The 23,122-nt window shown below is 31.8% G+C and overlaps 2 protein-coding genes across 4 annotated transcripts in view; one reads left to right on the top strand and one right to left on the bottom strand.

Annotated features, from left to right (window-relative positions):
• LOC108904446 (dmX-like protein 2) overlaps positions 1 to 6,669 on the bottom strand; it is a 43,924-nt gene extending 37,255 nt beyond the window's left edge. Inside the window, exons 1-6 of one of the 3 annotated variants that reach the window (XM_018707009.2) lie at positions 6,328 to 6,669; positions 6,078 to 6,275; positions 5,138 to 5,176; positions 3,777 to 4,011; positions 742 to 888; positions 561 to 681 (exon numbers count right to left, since the gene is read on the bottom strand). In XM_018707009.2, coding sequence (XP_018562525.1) covers positions 561 to 681; positions 742 to 888; positions 3,777 to 4,011; positions 5,138 to 5,176; positions 6,078 to 6,275; positions 6,328 to 6,414 — 827 coding nt within the window. In that variant the 5' untranslated portion in view covers positions 6,415 to 6,669. The remainder of the gene's footprint in view (positions 1 to 560; positions 682 to 741; positions 889 to 3,776; positions 4,012 to 5,137; positions 5,177 to 6,077; positions 6,276 to 6,327) is intronic. The other 2 variants (XM_018707010.1, XM_023456094.1) reach the window with 2 other exon arrangements.
• A 2,535-nt stretch (positions 6,670 to 9,204) lies between these two features.
• Positions 9,205 to 20,772, top strand: LOC108904458. The gene is made up of 6 exons (XM_018707033.1): positions 9,205 to 9,380; positions 9,434 to 9,496; positions 9,853 to 10,623; positions 13,576 to 14,134; positions 16,592 to 17,254; positions 20,336 to 20,772. The coding sequence occupies exons 1-6, from the start codon at positions 9,321 to 9,323 to the stop codon at positions 20,662 to 20,664; spliced, it is 2,445 nt and encodes an 814-aa protein (XP_018562549.1). The 5' UTR covers positions 9,205 to 9,320; the 3' UTR covers positions 20,665 to 20,772.
• Positions 20,773 to 23,122: the final 2,350 nt, after the last annotated feature.

Here is a 23,122-nt window from a genome sequence, read left to right as displayed (position 1 = left end):
GTTCGGAAATAGTAAATGCATTGTTTTCTCGGTTCATTGTAAAATTAGTTTGTGCACAAACTAAAAAATTAAGCAAAGTAAGAAATAAGAATCTCGTTTTTAATGTACTCTTATTTTTTATTTCTTTATAAGAATTACACTGCCACTATCGTGGAATTGCAAAATAAGAACTTTTGTCTGGAATCTTTCACTTGTTAACACTGATAGGTCGATGGACGATGATTAATATTTAATAATTAAGTGAATAATGTGTTCAATACATATACAAAATCAGTTGACTGCACAAAATATTTGACAATGTAACCTAACCTTCTTTTAGTATTACTAGTATTAGATTATGCCGACTTAAATTATAAGGTTACATCTCGGGTCGCATAAAAACATTTCCAGTTTTTAATAAATAACACAGGGTCGGCCTTCATTTTCATTGAATAAATGAACTTTTTCTATTACAAATATCATCAGGAAGCTGTAGTTTAATTTTTGTATATTATACAAGCCACATTCTGTATAGTATTTGATTTATTAACTATATTTAAATCTGTAATAAAGTAATATACTTAGGCATATATTTGCTGGTAGTTCGCCATGACAGATGTGTAACAGCCCTGGGGTGGGCAATGTATACAAATCCATATTCCAGCTCCAATGGTCCATCAGTACTCTTGGATGTAAAGAGAACTACAATTTTTAAATCAATTACAGTATAACAAATTTACCCGTTTAATACCAACAACTCACAATGTTTATTTTCATACCAAATCTTGACAAGTCTGTCGTTTTCTCCACAAGTGGCAAATAAGGTGCCATCGGGGCTAAACGCTAGGTGCTGCACCGGAATGGCAGTATTCGCTTTCCAAACGCAGTGCCAAGATGTTTGTTCTTGTTCTAAAAATTTTGTTGGCTTGTATCAAGGTTATAAAGTCTGTATTGTAATTTCGTCATGTCAATTACACTAAAAATAAATATCCGTTTGATAATTGTTTAGTGTTAGTCATATTTTTTATCAACATCAATATTTTGTACAACCGATAGTTTATTAAAAAAAAAAATAGTGTAAACACGAATAATATATCAAGTTTTCATGTAAATATTTATATTCACTATCTGGTTATTTTGTTAACAAAAAAAGGATGTTTTATTATTTTTTAGTATAATACTATTTAAAAGGAAATTGAGAAAAAATTTAATATGTACAGCTGTGGACAATAAATATTTATGCTCTAAACTGCTTATAGTCCTTTATAAAATGAGATTTTATTACTTTTGTTCTTTATATCATTGTCACTATATACAGTGCGTCCCAGAAGTAACGCAAATAATTCGTATTTTACTTTGTGTTGAGTTTTCACAAAAACGCTAAAACACGTTAATTAGTAAATAGGAATTGTCGTTTTGTCATGTCGGTTAAACCTTTTTTGCTTTATGTTTCATAAACCTATGACGTCATCGAATTTTTTTTTTAAATAGCACTACTTAATTTTTTAAGCTTAAATGGATAGCCCTTTTGAAGGGAAATGCGTCGATATAGGGTTTGGCCTATGTTCTTTGACAGGTGCGAAAAAAGGCAACAATTGGAATGGACATGGTTTGAATTAATAACAAAAGTAGGTATTACAAACTTATGCGCAAACAGTGCTATAGCAAAAAAAGTGTTTTGGTTGATACACCCGATCACAGCAGCTATGTAGATATTGTTTTGAAGATGACAGTTAGCGAATGCAATAGTGCCTCATTTCATTGTGACAGTTACAAATACCATAACTTTACATTACGATGGTGTTGTGTTTAAATCAGAAACAAATAATTGAAATCCTAATTATGGTTGAATACGGAGACAGGATCTGTAGTTATGATGAAGTATGTCAATTATTCAATGCCAAGTATCCAGAACAACCAATACCTCCGTCTACAGTATGCAGATTAGTACGCAAATTTGAAGACGCTGGACATGATAGAGATCTGTCTAGATCTGGAAGGCCAACGACAGTGATAGAAAATGATAGGCAAAATGTTATGTTTAGCTGTCACTGAAAATCCACACACTGCCGTTCGTCATATCGCCGAAAACGCCAACATATCAATACATAAAAACGTACCTACAATCAACCAAAACACAAAACATCTCCAAATTTCCATTTTTTGCTGTTCTCGCATCAGTTTATGATACCTACTTTTGTTGTTATTTTAAACCATGTCCATTGCAGTCATTGGCTTTTTTCCCGCTCCTGTCAAAGTAAAGTAGGCCAAACCCTATATTGACGTATTTCCTCTCAAAAGGACTATCCATTTATGCTTAAAAGATTAGGTAGTGCTATTTAAAAAAAAATATCGATGATGTCATAGGTTTATGAAACATAGCGCAAAAAAGGTTTAAGCAACGTGACAAAATGACAATTCCTGTTTACCAATTGACTTGTTTTAGCGTTTTTGTGAAAACGCAACACATAATAAAATACGAATTTTTTGCGTTACTTCTGGGACACACTGTATAATAATTGTCACTAACGCAGCGCCACAAAAAAAAATGGGCAAATTTAAGTACTGAACTGAGTAATAATGAATTACTCTTGCTTAAGGAGGTTCGATAGATCTCTTGCGGGGCAGGCGGTGCGGGAGGGAAGCCTATGCTTATACATGGCAGTTTCGTTGTAGTACCAACCTTACATAAACTAATTTAAGTGAACTAAATATGATATATGCGAATGAAATTTATACAACATATATAAGCTCGCATATATTTTCGTGTTTAATGCACGGTAATTAACTTTTTATTTGAATAAAAGTGTCTTTCATTGAGAGCTTGTAAAATTATGGGTGAAATCTGGCAACATTGTACATCAGTATGGCGTGGTGCAAAAGTTGGGTCAACTGTCAACACTGTCAACTGTGTTTAGCGTGCATACCGTAAACAGGAATGAACATCCAAGATACAAAGGAAAAGTAATGACTGAAAAGGAATATAAAATGTGTATGAAACAGAATGTGGATTGATGAGAAAAAAGTAAAATGTGCAAACCGAGAATCCATATGATAACTATCAAGAAGCTCGGTGGATGGTTGTGAGACATCGCCTTGTCAAATTGAATGAATTATGACAGAACATCTATACTGTTCGTTTTGCAAAGAGATCCTTTCAATTTTTGTTTCAAATTACTACTATATTGCATTAGATCATGAAAAATTTATTTAATATTAATTATTACTACATATGTTTTTGACTGGAATAATTTTGTAGACTGTAATCGAGCTATTCAAATATAGCGCCTCAGTCGAAGCGTTAAATACAGCGTACAGTGTTGCCATATTTCATTTCATTGGATCACGTTTGATCAAATTTGTCAAAACATTATCCATTCATTCCATTATCTCAATAATTACATTGTAAATGTATATTTTTATTGTTTTAAAATGTTTAGTAATATTTAATTATTTAGTTACAATTTTATTTTCCCGATCCTAACCATTTTTAAGAACAATATTCACGTTTGATAAAAGTTTTTTCCCTAACTCCCATAAGAGCCTGTGTATAAGAGCATAATTTTTAATATTTTTCAAAAAAACTACGTTGGCAATCGGTATGATATTTTTACACGGGGCATTTGCATATTTATTAATAGATTTCAATAGCTTTGAAAACTTTCTTACCATTTTTTTTTTCAGTATCGAACCTCCTTAAAATTTAAAATTCCAATTGGAACAAAATTTACGAGAATTTAAGATCATTTGGACATATTCATGGCTCAAATCACTAAATACGGATATAAAAATCATACCCTGAGGCCTATCTGGTTCATCGTGCAAATCCCCATCGTCTCCCCCATCACTGTGGCCACCCCCAAGGGTAAAAGTAACGTTGGGCTTCTCTTCCTGGACAGTTTGTTTCAAGTGCCAAAGCTGCACCTGAGCACCGGCAGTCAGAAGTCGAGTACCCTCTAAATTCCAACTCAACGCCCTTATGGGCGAGTCGGTCTTTAAAGTACCTGTTTGTACCCATCTATAGTCCAGACCCTAGTTCGTAGTGTATGTTATTATGGAAAAGTGTCAAAAAAAAAACAGAAGTACGTGGTAAAGGCACACGTTAATAGCAAATAGGACACTCTTTGAGCAAATTCAAACCACTTATATCTAAATAATGGGGAAATGAAATTAAAAGAAATGCGAGATGACTATGAATGAATTTTTGCAAAGTACTGTTTAAGTGAAATATTATTTATATTTCACACAAACATTGAATGATTCGAACATTCATACCAGTTTTCTTTTATATTATTTAGCAATTTTGATTAAAACGGCAAGATCTACAATGTATTGAAGGGAAATGCTAAAAAAGGCATATCATTACCTAAACTAGACATAAATTTGTACCTTGAAGTATAGTTAAACAAATACTGATACTTAAATATTTTTCATCATTCAATGAATATTAGAAAAATGAGCAAACAAGTGTCCAGATGAGGCTGAACTTTTAACCTGGTAAATATAGCACCTTATGTATTGAGAAATGACATTTAGATTTATAGCAGTATTCAGGGTGATTTATTAATATTGCAAAAGTTTAAATTTAGATTCCCTGCAAAAAAATAATAAAAAATTTCCTATAAACATGTGTTCAGAAATGGACAACAGAAATTTGGCGTCTAAAAAAATTCAAAAATGAAAATAGGAATAATACTGATATTCGAGGCGTCAAATTTATATGTGTGCTTAGAAATAGTAATTTGCGGTATTTCCACCAGTGGTTAAATCATTTATGTCTAAATTCAGTAAATTTTTACCTTTAGTTAAATTTAATTCAAGCCTCATTACTTTACCTTAAACATCTTCAGAGATATTTTAGAAAACGTGATTTTTTTTAACATCTTATATCCGCAACACAAGGTGCTTTCGACACATGTCTATATGAACTTTTTTCTTATTTTTTTACAAGAAATCTCCACCTGAATTTTTCACAACATTAACGAATTCAAAAGGCTAGAATCATTTAAATATAATAGGTTTTCTGGTAATATACTTTTGATTTTTATTTACCAGATTAAGAGAGAATTGAATTTGTTAATTAAGTAGCTTAAATATATTAATTATAAATTGAAACTCCAAACACGGTTGTTAAAATGTTTCTCAAATAAATAAATACCTTAAAAGTCTTATATGTAGTAGAATTTTTAAGAAATCTCTGAAATAATGTACACTTATTTATAACAATAATCATTTTAAAATTAGAAATAAAAAACTAAAAGTACTGATGGAAACAAAAGATGTCTGTATTTTAATTATTAAAAACATAACAGAACGTGAAAATAACACGAAAACTAAACATGGGTACGCAAATGCTTCGTTACCGGGATACAGAGCCTTAAATAAAAATAAGCTGTTACTCGGAACTGATTTCGATTTAGTCACTGAATTTACACATTGTATTTTTATACTCATAGATTGGACCAGAACTAGCTGTTTGCCTACACCAGTGTAGGGTAGTGTAATGTAGGGTGTTCACTGTTATTAAAGTAGAAAAAAATAGCACACCACTGGAGTTAATGAATTTGATACGATTTTTTAAATGCCCAACTTACTACTGAAAACATTTCTTGAGCAATTATTGTTACATTGTTAGCCATTTTAGAGTTACTCTCACTTAAAACATGAGAAACTTACTTATCTGAAACATTTGAATTATTAAACCCGCAGCTGTCTGAGTGTTTCTCATTGCAACCATATTAGAGTTCTGATTGTTGAGTGTCACAATTCGACGGAAGTAAAATGGTTTAAAACTTAATAATAATTAATATTCATGTACTGTCACAGGAAGCAGCTCATTAGATGAAAAGGTGCCTCACCAACAAATTCATAGGTTTAATTAGAAACGTAGATGCATTAGATGCCATTTGATTCATCTGGTGTAATGAGAAACTTGAGAAATTTTAGCAAATTTCCAAATTGTAACATAGCTCGAATAGCTTCTTTGCAACGCTACATAAATGTAATTAGGATGTTTCACCACACCCAATAATAAATTTGAGTAATCTCTATGAGAAAAATAAGAATAAATATGGGGTCATTTAATCATTATTACTTACATGTACAGAATTGTTATGTATTAAGGGCGTAGGCTCATAAATACAAATACTATCATCATAGGCAGCAGCAATTTTTCCAGTGTCACTTGAACAATCAATAGAACTTATTCGAATATAATCATGTACTGCCCCTGGAATGATCTGCACTCTCTCAAATGTGGAAGCAAGAATAACGATGTTACACCCTGCTGCATAGGCCTAAAAGTATATATTTTCGAACTGCCTAGATGAAATGTAATTAAATTCATACGGTAAAGGGAACACCTTCCACAGATCCTACAGCAAAACATTTATCGCCACCATTGCAAGCGCCACTCACGATTTGATGTAAATTCATTTTTGTGTGGTTTTCTTAAATAATTGTATGCATTTTTAGACGAATTCGTTACTGATTTGTCCCTATTTTACAACGCAGAGGACAAATCAATTCAACATTTTTTTACGAATTTGACAGTAGTAACACTTGCCTGGCAGTTGTGACTTGTGACAGTGCTAAATCAGCTGATTACTACCGACCGATTATTAGTTATTACCGTTGGACGATATCACGACTGTTAAATTATAAAATGCATTTGACTTCTCCAATAATATAAATAATAATGCTTCTATTCTGGTTTACTTAGAATGTCACGTCAGTTATTAACTATTTATTAAATGTTAAACAAATAGAAATAGTCGGCGGGAATTTTAAATCATAGACATTTAAGCATGGATGTAGTAAGACGCGAAACTGACGGAGGAACGGAGCACCAAAATCTTCTTCCTCTTCGAACTTAATGCTAAAGGAGGGTTTACATTTTTGTGATACTAGTAGGATGTGGAAAGAACACGATTTCTAAGTTTGTTATTGTCGTTTCAGCGATTAATAACTAATAAGAAAGTTGATAGCTCTGTGTGAATTTTTCATATTTAACCATTTAATTGATATTTGGATTACTATTTACAGTGTAACTCGAAGCAATGTAAAAAAAATGAGCAAAGATAAAACACCAAAAATATTGTAAGTTCTTCTTGAGTATCTGTGCATTTATTAATGTTTAGGGTACAGATATTGAAAACAAAATTAAATCATTTTAGTCAGTAACTGAGAAATGAACAAACTTATTTGGTCACGTGATATTAAACTACAATTTTTGATAAAAGTTTCCAATCAAAAAGCCATCCAATGGCATAGATCTGAAAGATATCTAACCCATTCTGCCCCTGAATTTTTTTATGCCAGTGAAAATAATTTTGATTTTATGACGGCTTCTGAACTGTTAAACATTTTTATGTAAAAGATGACCTCTTTGTTTATTATGGTATTTGCTACTATTTTTGGGTTATAGGGAATTGTTTACGTAAATTAATACAAAATAGCATTAACATAAAATAAATAAAAGAGATTATTACATTAAAATCTAACACGAGTGTCAAGAAGATTTATGTTTTTTGAAATTATATTCTTATAACTTTCAGTTTTTCTTCAGAACAATGTCAGATAAATGTTTATTTTTGTTAATATACAAGGTCGTTCACATAACATTCTAACCCCCTTATCTTTTTTACCTTTCTATCTAGGAAAAAATGGCATAGTCAAAATTTTAATAAACTTTATTGCGATTTCAAAACAATCTATAATGAAAACAATTGACTGTGGCAATTCAAAGATATAGGCCAAGTTTTTGTTTTTTCTGAATGCAGTAATATGTACATATCACCATATTTTTTTTTCATTGTTTGCACAATATTTGGGTTTATTTACTGAACCTTTACAGTCAAGATTGCAGTTGTTATTTTTCCTCACTAAACACATCATTAAATACTCTATTAAGAAAAATATCTTGTTATAATAATATATTATTCAACGAGCGTATAATGATGGGTATTATTCACGAGGTGAAGTTTACGGCCACGAGCCGCAGGCGAGTGGCCTAAATCACCGAGTGAATAATACCCATTATACGGGAGTAGAATACTATACTTTATCCACGACTACTAAATATTTTTGTTGAAGTTTTTTTTGAAATGTTTCGAAAAACATGGTATGTTAAGAAACAGATATACGACTCGCACAAATGAAGTCGCTGATGGCTCAGTGTAGATGCTCTTTCCCTTCCAACCGCGGGTCCCGGGTTCGAATCCGGTCTAGGAAAATTCACTTTTTTAATTTTTTTTTTATATGTACAGCACTGAATTGAAAATATTTAGTGGTTTACACGATAAAATTTTAAAAACGGATTGTTTGTAGCAGAACAATATAATATTATAGCTAAATTAAGGAAGCATCTGACAGTAGTGATTAATGACTCATTAATCACTGCCGTGATTAATGGGTATTATTAAAGTCGAGCAAACAGACGTATAATGGGTACATTATACAATAGTCGTGGATAAAAGATATTATCTAATACCCTGTTCCAGACAAAGGATGCATATTCCAAGCTTGTTCTTTTTGTAATGCCCTATTACCCAACTCATTGAAAGTACTAACTTCATTCAGTATTTCCATGTAGCGTATGCCATTCATGAACTCTGTCATGAGTTAAACAATCATCATCATAAACTCGGTTCATCAATTGAAACGTATCGGTAAAAGTTTTATCAAGTTTAAAACAAAACTTATAATTAATTATTAGCTCTTTGTTAGATGCTCACTTTTGTACTGATGACACAAAGATATTGGCACTACAGATGCATTATCTCCGCTTCTATTCGTCCAAATGTCATGAAATGTTAACAGTAGGTACATCAGTGAAAAATCTACCTTTCCGAAGCATGCAATTACTAATAGGCCTCTTTTACTAAAAAATTCAAAATATGTGCATACCTAATTATAATATTTTAGAAGAGTAAATATACTTTTATATAAAACGTCAGGCCCGGCTTTAGGTGTGGGTGGGGGGCACGGGGGCCACACGAGATCGGAGAGGTTCGGCAAGATCTGGCAAAATTAAACTAAAAAGTATTTAGGTTTGACTTTTTTTGGAATCAAACTAAAACTTAGGTTTTAATATTTAATGTTTTTTTTAGAAGGACCTGTGTAGAGCTTGTATCCCCGAGCCTCACCATAGGTTAATCCATGCCTGTAAAACGTATTAAACCACATTGTAGTAATTTACATAAACACTTTAAATATGGACTTGTCGCTGTGTGGAAAGGAAATGGGTATCTAGAACTGATAACTCGTGGCATTGTGATTTCATCTCCGCATCTAGAACTACCCATTTTTTAGGTATCTGCAACAGCAATACATGTAAAAATATGGATTTGAACAAGATTAAATTACTGAAAAAGGAAGAACTGTTGCAGAAATTAAAACAGGTATATGTAAATGAGTATGGCTAAGGTGAAAATTTAAAAAAAAATGATTTTAGAACGGTTTTGGCGAAGTGGCTATAATTTTAGAAGACAAAAATATCGATGGGCAAATATTAATAGTAAGTAGATATTATTATTTACAGATATCTGTTCTGAACCTAACTTGAAATACAGAACTCATAATTCCCTTTCAAGAGAATTTATGTATTGTCTATTGTCAGCCATTTTCTTGATAACAAAAAAAAGTTAACACCTCGGATTAGTCATATGTTTACCTACCAAAAAACATTCTTGTTACTATTAGAAAACAAAATAGAATAAAGGAGAACCTACAGTAAAAAAATATTGAAGCTATTATTTAAAGCTTATTTATTGCTCTTATATCTGCTACTTTAGTTTCAAAAAGTTTCAAGCACATTCTAAAAACCGACTTTTTTATAGAGTTTACCAAAAAGTATGCCTAATTACATTTTAGGAACTAAAAGAATTTGAAATTTTCAAATGGAAATTGAATCCATCCCAAAAAAGAAGTTTATGGAGCTGCATAAAACAAATTAAAGATGAACCCGCTCTACTGATGGTACAACCTAAACCAAAAGTGCTACAGAAACCATTCCTTGCAAAAGGCAAATCTGGGGAAAATACTGAATCGAACAGAATATTGAAAAATAAATTAGAAGGTCTTCTAGGCGCATCGGCGACTATCGTCGGTAGCACCTCTACAATACCAAAAGTGGGGAAAACCAGACCTCTACCATCCATCCAAAATGAAAACAAACCTTCTAGTAAACCTCTTCCACCCCCACCGCCGCCTTCTCCACCCCCACGAAACGACGCTTTTAAAAACACGAATATTGTTAACAAGAAAACTTCTACGTCTTTTCCAAAAACTACAAAACTTGAGCCATCTACTCAGATAATTGAAGACGATTATTATTTGCAAATGGCCCCCCCTATGGATCTAACGAAGCAAGATTCTATTTGCGATTATCTCAAACCTATTGATGTACCAGTAGCACAACGGAAGCAGAGTAAGTCTCCTAACTTACCAAAGAAAAGGGTAATAAATAAAGTTCGTTCTACCACTGTGAACAAAGATTCCGAGGAGACATACCAAAATATAGAAAATACCTACGAACTGTCTCCTCCAGTAGACAATGTCAGAGGAAATAGGAACATGCCAAATATTTCGGATAGGAAATCTCCTTCGAAAATGACTGTAGACGAGGATATGAACGACTACGAGGTAAATAAATTCATATATCGCCCAATCTTTCACAAAATGTATTAAAAGGTGATTCATATTTAAAAAAATACGGTTTTATTCAATTTTGGCATTGTTAATGAGTAATCAAACAAAATATTTTTTTAACAATTTAAAAGGCTATAGCTTGAAAGGGATGGTTTTTAGGATATCTGTTCATAGGACAAAAAAATCACATATGGGACGATCAGTGCTACGAGTAACCAAAAAATCTCCCAAGGACTCATTTTAAAGTTTAGGGCGTCTACTTTCAAATGCTGAGTGAGCCTTTGCAAAATCCAATATGGCGGCTTCAATATGGCGCTTGAAAGCTCTCAATTTTTGTGTGAAAAAAATTTAAAAACACATGTAAAAAGAAATTTTGTCCGTATTTGAAGTTATACATATATATGCTTCCCAATGTATTTTGACCTCCTAAACACGAATCCGGTATCACATCACATTTTTTTTTAATCTCAAAAAAACAGGTAAACACCAGTGCGAAAATGTAAGAGAGAAAAAGAAACCTGCATTTATCATATTCTTCTCTTCTTCCATGAGGAAATGGACCCGCTGAATCCAAATCCACCTCCAGGATTAAGCTGGCACGTCTCAGCTGTTTCTAACCTCAAAAATATTAATCACAAATCGATATTTTCAAAAAAAATTCTAATTTTTTAAAAAATTCAACCGATTTACCCCAAATTTAGGATACGGGGGTTTTTGAGGTACCTGATTACGAATTTGAAGTTGGATCCGCAAAATTCATTATGGCGGATCCAATATGGCGGGCAATATTTTAGAAAATTAACTGATCTATATCAAATTTGGTATAAGTCGGTTTTTGGGGTCGCTGATCACGAATCTAGGGTCAAAATTCAAAAGTTTTGGCGGACCCAAGATGGAGGCAACAACATTTTAAGAACAGGATTCAAATGAACTTTTTGATGCATCATAAGCTCGATTTCAATATTGATGCTGAATGGCACTGCAACGCTGCCTCGTATGGCAAATGTGCGATTGATTGTCTTGGAGCATGTCTAAAATGTGCAGCGACTCGTTTCAGCTTACAAGCTTCTTCGAATGACGCCATTTTAAATTCATTCCCACTCTACACTTGGATCAAGATTCCAAATTATACAGTTTTTTCACTAAACCAAACAAGACCATAAAAAAATCTTAAAGAAGCTCAATAGACGATTCCCTAGTCCAACCGGTTTCTTTTTTTTTTTCTCATACATTTTCGCACATTTTTAGTGGTTTTTACCAGTTTTTTTGAAGTTGGAAAAAAAATGTGATGTGAAAGCTAAATTCTAATACCGGATTCGTGTTTAGGAGACCAAAACACATTGGGAAGTATATATAGCACTTCAAATTGAGCAAAAAAAAATGTTATGTACGATTTTAAATTTCTTCCAAAAAAAATTAAGAACTTTCAGGAGCAATATTGGAGTCGACATATTGGATTTTGCAAAGGCGCACCCAACATTTGAGAGTAGACACCCTAAGCTTTAAAATGAGGCCTTGATCGAATTTTTTGGTTACTCCAAATTATGGTCGTAGCCGTAACACTAATCCGGTTGACATGGATCATCCCATATGTCTTTACCTGTTTGGTCAATTTTTTTCATTTTTTACTATTAGTCCTGGAACGTCCTTTTTACAGGATTTTCGTGCAAAAATAATAGGGATGTTTCCTGCTTTTCTTTAAAACGTTGCGTTCTCATGATACACGTTCAACTAAAAAATCTATACGTATATCTATTATACAAATATATTTTGCTAAAACTTGGCACAATTAATAATAATAAAAACCTAATATTTAACATGAAAAACATTTTTCGTGTAAAGACCAAGGCGAATCTGTTTTCAGGTGGATGTGAGAGGGGGCAAGAAAATTTTTTCTGGATTACTTCAGTACAATTCACGTAATAAAAGTGTAGATCCCTAGATCTGGGCGAGGTCCGGAACATTTTTAAAATTGCCAAAATGTTTAAAAAATTTAAAAAATACCTATTATATCTAAGTTTTTTACTTATATCTTGGAACCTATGCATTTTGGAAGAATGTTGCAGAAGAAACGAAGTTTTAGAATTGAATTCTGCACAATATACTGTAAGTTAAAAATGTTTAAATTTATTACCGATGTTGCAAAATAGCAATAAATGATCAAAAAAAGGCATATATAGAGTATAATAAAACACACCAAATTTCATTAAAATCGGTTCGATAGTTTCCGCAAAATAATTTTTTGAAAAAATTATGAAAAATATTTTGACTTTTTTAGAATGGATTATCTTTTGCAATTACATAAATATTGGCTAAAAATTATAGTATTAAGTAGGCATTGCAAGTTTACAACTTTTTAACAACAATACTGAGAAATGTCATATCACATCAGTTTGCTTGTTGGTGTAGTTTGGATTTTATAATGGAATAATATTCAAATAATAAATTTTCATATTTATTAAAAATAAAACAATGAAAAATAATAATCTACAAACAGTTTTATCTAATAAATGCTGAAAATGATGTCCGTCTACTACTTCATCCTATAATATTTTTTTAACAATATTTGTAATCACTAAATAATTGAAAATATCTAAAAAATTGGGATTTGTAGCGACTTTGGTCATTTTTTAGAAAAGAGAATCAAGATTTCAACAGAAAAAATATGTTCCACTATGGGAGTAGAGTGTAGGAGAATTTAAATGCGAACAAAACCCCATAATTATGCCAGTAACTTTAGATGATTAATATTTTTCATGTCAAAAATACAAAAAAAATAAATACAAATTTAACGCGCTTTATCACGAGAATGAAACGTTTTAGAGAAAAATTTTATAGGAAACACCCCGCTCTATCCCTTTCCAAAGTTATAAACGGAGAAATGCGGACACCCTGTGTATATAACATTTAATTTCTTGTCGTTAATTACAAATTTAAATATTACAGCAATTGCCCCTTAATATGTCCGATGGTGTTATTCCAAAGACTACTGTAAACGATTTAAGAAACACTATTGAAGTTATTGACGAAAATGCTTCCCAACAGGAATCAAAATTTTCCTTTTTAACGTCAACATTTAACATTTTTAAGGGGATAACTAAAATAAAAAGTGTATACGAAAATTACGACATTCAAGGGGAGAAGCAGAATCACCCAGCGGAAATGCCAGTACGAAATAGGCCTTTGCCCCAGATTCCTGTTTCCCCAACACCTGTGAGATCGAGGCCAGCCATCCTATTTTCAAGACCTTTTCTCCCACCTAGGGAAGATTCTCCTAGTTCACATTGCGGAGATAACTACGTTGAACTTACCAACAAACTTGTTACCGGAAAACATCCCATTTCACAAGAAACTGATGATTCGGATGACGAAGACCAAATTTATGAAAATACTGCAAAAGCTCAAGATACGGACGACGACGGCGAGCAGTTGATTTACGAAAATACATCGAAAACGGAATATTCTGAAGACCAGCAACTTTATGAAAATTCAGCTGACATTCATGGTATGACAATTGCATTTAAAAAACAACATTAAAAAATTATAACTAACCAATTGATCTACAAAGTAGGTACCGCATTGGTTTGCCATTGGTCACTTGTCGGTAAAATCGCGATTGCTGACCTTTGTTTCGAAGACAACTTTTGAAAAATTGTATAAGTAATTTTTATTCGAAATCTAATGACATCATGTTATTCTAGATCTAGACCATCTAAAATATTGTTCCGTATCAATTTCTATCAAAATCCTTTCATGTTTAAATTTATAGTATATAAAAAGAGTTGTAAGTACCTACCTAAAAGTTGTAAGTTGCAAAAATTGTAAAAAAGCGTATTAACTGCTGTTTTATTTGTTTATTTTTTTCTTAATTAATATTGAAAAAACAGAAATATTTACACTGTAAATAGATATTTCAAATGAACGTAGGTAAGTTGATAAATAAACAAAGGTGTAAATCGTATACGTTGTACATTTGTTAGAAATATCAAAGAAATGTGGACTAATATCTCTCAGTAAAAGATCAATATTGAGAAAGAGTTTATTAGGAATAACATTTGTTAGCGATTGTAGAAAGGCTCTATTTCAGTGAAAAATGGTCGTGACAAGATAAAAAAAAGCATTTTGAAGCTTCAAGTCTCTAGTTTCAAGATTTTTTGACAAAAAAATTGTTTTTGATCTACGATTATCGAGCAACCAAAAGAAATACTACCTCGGGAAAAAAAATTCTATTTTCTTTTTGTTTAGGACTGTCCACGCATTGAGGAATTTTTTTTCGAACTCAATCAATGCAGAGCTCAGTTAGCTTGTTTATTCAGCTTCAATTTGCTTTCTGAAAGGTCTCCTTACGACTATTGGTTACCGATGGTTTAATGAAAAATTACACTTTTGTCTGTAATCATTGATATCTCAGCAACAAATTATTGCACAGTAAATCCAAGGACGGTTTTGAAAAACTGAATAAATTCTCTACAAGGACCTACCATGGTTTTCGAAGAAAATTTTTTTTTCATCCTCGACATTAATTTGATAAAGTGCCAAAAAGTGATTTTACGCTCTTTTGGAAAATCTACCGCTAATTTACAAATATGTATTGATGAAAAGACTAATGTTGAGAGACATTTTTACAGCTCAATGTGCCCACAATAGCCCTTTAAATTGACAAGTACATCCTTCGAACAGTTTTTCTGTTCCAAATGATCAAAGTTTTAGCGCTAAACATTATATAATCCTTATTAAAATAGAAATAATTTTTCTCGACTTTTCCCACAATTTTACATTAGATATTGTTTAAATATATAATAAAATAAAAATTCAAACAATTTTTAAAAAATTTTTTCATAAATGTTTTTATATTCTTTTTCTTTTAAAAAAATTGCTGGATATTTGGGAAAACAAAATCTAGTTGTTTCTGATACCTTTGCATACCATTATTAATCTTTATTTAATTGCAAAATTGACACCCTAAGCTGAATTTCGTCTTTTGTAATATTTTCTTTTACTTATGTACAATTCTTTTCAAATCTTTTTTTTTTAAATAATTTAATCAAAAGTTTCTTTCAAACTTAATCAAATCTTTTTGTAAACTTTAATTTTTTCTTCTTAGAAATGCTTCAAAATACTTTTTTCATCATATCTCGACACGACCATTTTTCACTGAGATACTCCATTTCAAAAATCACTAAAAATTTGTGAAATTTTTTTGTTTCCTTACATTTTTACAGTAGTGCATATTTCAGTTTCATGGACGTATCGTCTAAAAAGACGCTTATTTATTTAATTTTTTTGTAAAAAATAAATCAAAAAGGTCATTTCGAAAATGATTTAAAAATACACTTCTGCACGGCACTGGGAACTGGTCCACTGTAAAACCTGACCTGTGCAAGGTAAAGCATGTAGTCAGCGACCAACACGGTGGCAAAGTGTAATAAAAAATGAACGGACACAAAATTTGAACTATTTCTTTCCCAAAGAAAGAAATAAATAACACCTATTTTATATCAGCCAATTCAACTACTTTTGCCACTATTGTTATTATTAATTAATAAAATTAATTTGTGGTTTTAATTAATAAAATAATTTGACATACCTGACAACTGTTAAAAATTTTGTCCACCGACGTGTAAGCACATTTGGGCCCATCTAACCCACCATAAAACAAATGCTTCACCATAACACAAATGTTGTCTTGCTGCACGTTAGCCATTTTTGACACTTGAAAAACTAATGTAAACACGTTAATAATGAAATCGGATTTCAGTATTCGGAAAGCGCATTGCGCACAGCGCATAACGCGAATGACGCTAAAGGCTACAGTAGCCCAACGATGTAAGGGTTGAAAATACTACAACTTCAATATTTTTTTTTGCGATATTGACTCCTTTTTTCATGACGCATCTATTTCCAATTTTTTTTGGATATGTTGTGAATCACCTTGTATTGAATCATATTCTCTAATTTCTAGGTGGTAATCCTTCAATATCTACAAAGACAAACAAATATATAGCTGGAGAATCATCGAAACATGTTCCCGATAGACATTTTAAAGGGAAAGCACACGCTGAAAATTCGATAAAACCAGATCAAAATCTCAACGCCGCCAATACACAATCGGTGCAAAGTCTCGCTTTATTGTTGTCACAAAAATTGATGGAAAGAGACCAAAGGCAACAAAACAAACAACAATTCGTAGAGAGCGAAACAGAATCGGAATTTGACGACGAAAGCCCGCCAATTTATGGCAACATTGAACCAGACTCTCCCAATCCGTCCCTCAATCCATCTCCCATCCCTGAAAGCCCTCCGCCTGTACCAATTTTTAAAAGAGCTTTACCTGAAATTCCAAAAAGCAGCATGTCTCCAAATACAGCAAGTGCAAATATCATTTCTTCAACTCCTCCTAGTAAAAGAAGGGACTCATTTAAGGCAAAGGCGATTTCAAATAGAAATTCCAGTGGCCCCACGAAAGGCGAAAGGAGGGCGAATATTAATAGTACACTTGAACCTCCTAAACCAGCAAATTTAAATTATGAACACCATACGATGAAAAATTATAAAGGAAACGACAATCAGCGCCGTCCCGGCATACCAACTCCTGAAGAAGAGGAAAGGCTTGGTGACAGTATTTGTAAGTTAAAACTATAATTTATTAGTTTTTAATACAAAACTTTTAGCTTTTTTATGAATTTTTATAATACAGTATTAGAAAAAACCAATTGAATAATGGAAATCACTAAATTAAAGAAAAGATCTTTTTTAAATAGAATACCCTGTATATTAGTGCATACTTAGCTTCGTTAAATTTTTCTCTTTTCAAAAATATATAATATGTTACTTTTCGACATATTTCAGTGGCTATGGATGAGGCACGCGGAACAAACAAATGACTTTGAGAGAAGTTTATTTATCATCATTAATTTATTTCTTACAACAAACTGTTTTAACAAAGAAATAATGTTTAGTGAGAACAAAAAGTTTGAAGTTATCCGTTTATTTTATGATAATAATAAAACTCATTCTTAACTTTAACAGAATGTTAATACCTAATTAATATAAAAACCAACTAAAACACAGATGGTCACAAATGCTCAATGTGACCGCCATTATTATTGATGTACTTCGTATAATCTTCATTAATTTTCAGAACTGCATTTAGTATGAGATGGAAATTAAATTCACTTAAATTTTGTATACATTGATCAACTTTATGTCCTTAGTTCATCTAACATTAGCTTAACACTAGATTCCTTATAAATTTCGTTTTTTAAGTAACCCCACAGAAAACTGTCCAAGGGTGTAAGGCCTGGTCTATTTGAAGGTCATTGAATATTTCCTCCATTACCAATCCACAAATCAAACTTATTATTTAAATAATTTCGTACTGCTCTGATTCTATGCGGTGGCGCTCTATCTTGGTGTCAAATTAAATTGGTATAGTCGATCAGCGGCAGGTCTTCCAATTTGTTTTCTATTTTCAAGAAAATGCAGGTTTCTTTCCCCAGTCAAAGCACCTTTATAAAATAGTGGGCCAATGATTTTATTTCTCAATATACCGCACCAAACATTAAACGATGTGCGTCCTTGACTTGGAATTTCCCTATTATAGCGAAGATTTTCATTTGCCCAGGTATGAGTATTTTTTCTTATTATAAATGCCAGCTGTTGTAAAAGTCTCCTCATCAGTCCATAAAGTCTTTTCAAAATAGTTTATGTCGCCATTTCGCGTTTCTCTGCAGTAGATACTCTAATCGCAAAATTTTTTTGTGAGGTTTTGAACGGGCATAGTTTTATAGGGGTGATATTTATATTTGTGTAACGTTCTAATAATTTTACTTTGGCTTATGTTTAACTGTCTTGAAGCATTTACTGTGGACTCTTGTGGCCTTTCTACGATAATTTAATATTTGATTTTACCATGGTAAACTCGAATAAATATTTGCTTACCTTGAAAATATAGTAATATAGTTAGTTCTAATTCTTCATTTGGAATAATTCTTCGTTTTTGTCTTCCAAGAGATTTTGTTTCTCTAAAGCGTCGCTCAATGTCATAAAATGCATGGATGGAATTGGAAACCCCGGGTGCAAACGAGCATACTCGGCGCGCGCTGCATTCACATTATTATTATTCTTCTAAAATAAAAGGATAACTTCAAATTTTTCGTTCTCACTAAACATTATTTCTTTGTTAGAATAGTTTGTTATATGAAATAAATTAACGGTGATAAATAAACATCTGTCAAAGTCATTTGTTTATTCCGCGTGCCTCGTCCATAGCCACTGCTATCCATCCCTCCTGTTTTTTCAAAAATAGTTTAAAACTGAAATGTCGAAAAGTCCTGATCCTGAATCAAACAGTAACATATTATATATTTTTAAAAAGAGAAAAATTTAACGAAGCAAGTATGCACTAATATATAGGGTGTTTGTTCCATTTAAAAAAAATTCTTTAATTTAGTAATTTCCATTATTCAATTGTTTTATTTAATACTGTGTTATAAAAATTCATAAAAAAAGCTAAAACTTTTGTATTAAAAACTTTGTTCTTATTGGCAGGATTAAATAATTATAATTTGTGATTGTACAGAACCACCAGGTCAAAATGATGAATTTAAGTACATTTTAACAATTATTTTGATTAACATTTTACTATTTTAAATATTCTCCTAAGTTTTTTATAGTATTTATGTGTTTACAGTATTCCCCATTAAGACCAGGACAAACCTGTGAATATTTTGGGATGCACGACTCGGATTATTCTTTTTATATGTATACAGGGTGATTCAGTCATATTGTCATTAATTTTAAGGAGAAAAAAATCGACAAAGGTTTATCGAGAGTGAATCTTGACCTACCGTATTATTCGGTCACTAACCTAGTTTTGTTTTTAGTGAACGAAAAGGAATAAATAGATCCTCTTACCTAGGTGCATGAATGAATAAGATATTTTTTTAATTTTAAATATTAACAAGTATTATTTATTTGTTAATAAAAACAAATGTATAAGGATAATAATTGTTTTCGGAACTTTTAATTTTGTTAACATTTTCACTTGTTTAGTGAATGGAATTCTTTTGGCCTTTACTTAATGAGTGCATTATCACCAGTACTGGTTTTGTGCTGAACTATGCCAGTTCATCCCATGTCATCTTCAGATAGGGCAAATCCGCCCTTATATTTCAGTAAAGGATTCTTAAAACATTTCAGTTCTTGACTATTTAAGGATGGCTTCACCTTCTTCTGCAATATCTTCAAGCTGGTAGCAACTTCATCGTAGGTGACAAGGCTGGATTTTGACGGGGTGTCATCACTTCCTCTCTTGTAGATTCAGATGAAAACCATAATCCTCCTAAACCTATGTATTAACAACTAGTCCGCAATATTGGCCGAAAAAACTTCATGTCGAAAAATTTTCCTTCTCAGCTGGGTTTGAATGCAATTTTAGTTTTTATATGGAAAAATGTGATATTTTGGTGTGACTGGATGTACCGAATTTCTTATCAAACACCTATGACTATAAAATAATCCAAAAATCAATATTTTTCTACGTTATAAAATAAGTCTCTACGGGATAAAAAAATCGTCATTAGAATCGTGCGTCTTAGAAAATTTTATAGCGGTCCTAGTTCTTAATTGGACACACTGCGTATATTTAAATGTGCTTATAAGAAATTGATTAATTCAGATCCGACAATTATTGTTTTTTTTTTAGTTAATTTAAGTGAAGAACCCTTCTACCGAAACACAGACAGGAAAGGTGCAAAGCAAAATTTGTCACGGTTCGAAAATGGAGCATTTTTATTCAGGCCCAGTCAAACTTACTTTTTGGTCCTGACTGTTAAACACAACAACAAAATTTACAATTTTGGAATAGAGAGAAGCCCCAACAATAAACTGCGGTTGAATACTGAAGGAACCATCAAACCACCAGATTTTTTTACACTACGAGAATTTGTTGCTTATTTCACCAAAGAACCCATCACATTTGAAAATTCTGAAGAACTGGTAGAAATTTACTTAAAACCACATTTGAAAGAGTAATTTGTCCAATATGTGTATATTGTATTTTTAGCAGGAATTATGTAATTGATGAATAGGTACATACTTTATATATGTTTTATTACCTAATAAATAAATGTCAGTGTTTCATTTAGGTACTGTTTAATACTGAAAGTTAGAAATTAAAACGGTATTAAATGAAGTAGGTACTTAGGTACCATTCCACTTCATTAAATTTATTACTTATAATTTTAATTGCCGTTAAGATTACATACAAGGAACTAATTTTGCGGAAAAGAGCTGATAATCATCATAAATTTGATGTAAAGATTTAATACCAGTGCCATAATCATAAATATAAAGGGTGTTCTACAAGCTCTATGACAAGCTTTGATAGATGGTTAATTCCAAACATTTTCACTTGCATGAACATAGGTCGATTCGTATTTGTTTAAAAGTTAAAAAGTTACAGTTCAAATCGAAAGATGGGTTTTGAAGGGTAAAGATTTTACTTTTCGGTGATGTAATTGACTTGAAAAAAATATTCGCGACGTCATATAACCTTGAATATAGCAAAATACCGTGTTTTTACACATTTAGGTTAGAATATCTCGGAAACCTAGGTTGATGGATCAATTCTGAGGCCAGATTCGGATTCAGCGCATAAAAACCTTCGGGGATGTATTGTTCGCTTTCTGGGTTTTTCCTTTTTTGAAATTTTGCCTTACATTACCATACATTTTGAAAAAAATTTATAAATATATATAAATAATTAAAGAGTTTATTTATTTTAATATAATATTAGGTAATGCGAGCAATTTATTGCAAAAGTCTTCCTACCCAACGGCCAAAAGGAAAAAGAGGTCTAAAATGATTCAACCTGACCGTTTTAATAAATAATATATGTATTCTGTTTATATTCTTATATTAATGTAAAACTGTACTACAGAACGAATAGGCAGTAATAATAATGTAATTTTTGAAACTTGCAGCATGCAGCAAGAACAAGAGGGGCGCGTGCCCCACCTTGCCCCTTGCCCCCCTGGCTACGCCTATGATAATACATACTTTATATGCTTTATTATCTAATAAATTATCAGTGATTCGTTTAGATACTGTTTAATTGTAAAACTGAAATTAAAAAAATAAAACTATTATATATTAAATGAAACAGATATTTTAATTTTTACCTTCTTCCCTTGTGCAAAACTGTAAAAACATTAGAGTGGAAGCTCTAGTATTGAGTTTGTTTAAAAGTTCAACGCTCCTGGTTGGTGGATCAGAAAACTAGAAACTAGAAATAATTTTTATTCTTGAGCACAAAGCATACACTCCGAAAAATTTAAAAATTTGGCAACATGGCATTTGAACGGAACACCGTGTATTTTATTGCATTTTCGGATTCTACATGAAATTTGAGGGTCACTTTATTAAATATTCCCTATACCTAGGAGTTATAGATTTTGAGATATTATTTTTTAAAAAAAAAATTGGACAGATGCAAGGGTCCACGGAGATGCTAATAACTTTTTTCAGGAGCCTGATATCAAGCGGATTTTTGATACCTGTAAAGGGCGTAGGTAACGCTAAATTATTATTATCCCAACAAATTAAAACATTTAATACTATAGTATCCCACTAAACACGAAACGTAAATGAAACGTTGCAAATGAGCTGTTTTACTACACATTTGAAACAATAACTAGAAACGTTGTTGTTTCATTACAGAAATGTAGCACTTGAAAACTTACTTAGTGCCGAAACATTCCAATTGAAGAGAGTTTGAAACATTACTCGAAACATTCCCTTTCGATCTCGGAAACGTAACAACGACTAACAAACAACCCTTTGCTTTTGTTTATCTTATGGAACTTCCATTCGGCATTACTTAAATTTTGCTCTCAAGCCCCATCATTATAGCAAGCGTTAGTTCATTTGCCTTTGTTATATGTACAACCAGACATAAACAGAAAAAAAATTGTGGTAGCATATTTATAACACAAGTCTAGAAAAAATGTATGTTCGTGACTTGCGCAGACCGCGCGTAACAGCCCGAATTTATTTATTTCTCGTGTGCCGTTTTCAATTCGTATTATGTTAGGTGTTAGGTTAGGTTTGCGGTTTGCCTTTACCCGTTTGCCTGGCTTAGTTGTTCTTCATCGTTACCAGGGAGAATAGTCTCCATGATCGTTACTTTGATGCTATTTTATGTGATAATTTATAGTGTGTGCAGTTGTGGTTATTGTAAGGTGCATATAAAATAATGAATATTGATGCAAAATGTTTAAAACGATATGTGTAGATTTCGAATTTTGCGTCACATCTACCTAAACATAGTTATTATACCCACTACCTAATACCTATTAAAGACAAGAGGACAAAAACTAAAAAAAATGGAACATGGAACTATACGTTTCGGAGAACTATTTGAAATACGGAAGAATCAAGTGAAATATATGTCATTTATTTTATATTTTGTACAAATGTTTATATTTGTGTA

This window comes from Anoplophora glabripennis, unplaced genomic scaffold, assembly GCF_000390285.2.
Source record: "Anoplophora glabripennis isolate ALB-LARVAE unplaced genomic scaffold, Agla_2.0 scaffold133, whole genome shotgun sequence".
NCBI lineage: Eukaryota > Metazoa > Arthropoda > Insecta > Coleoptera > Cerambycidae > Anoplophora > Anoplophora glabripennis.
This window is presented reverse-complemented; position numbering and strand designations above follow the sequence as displayed.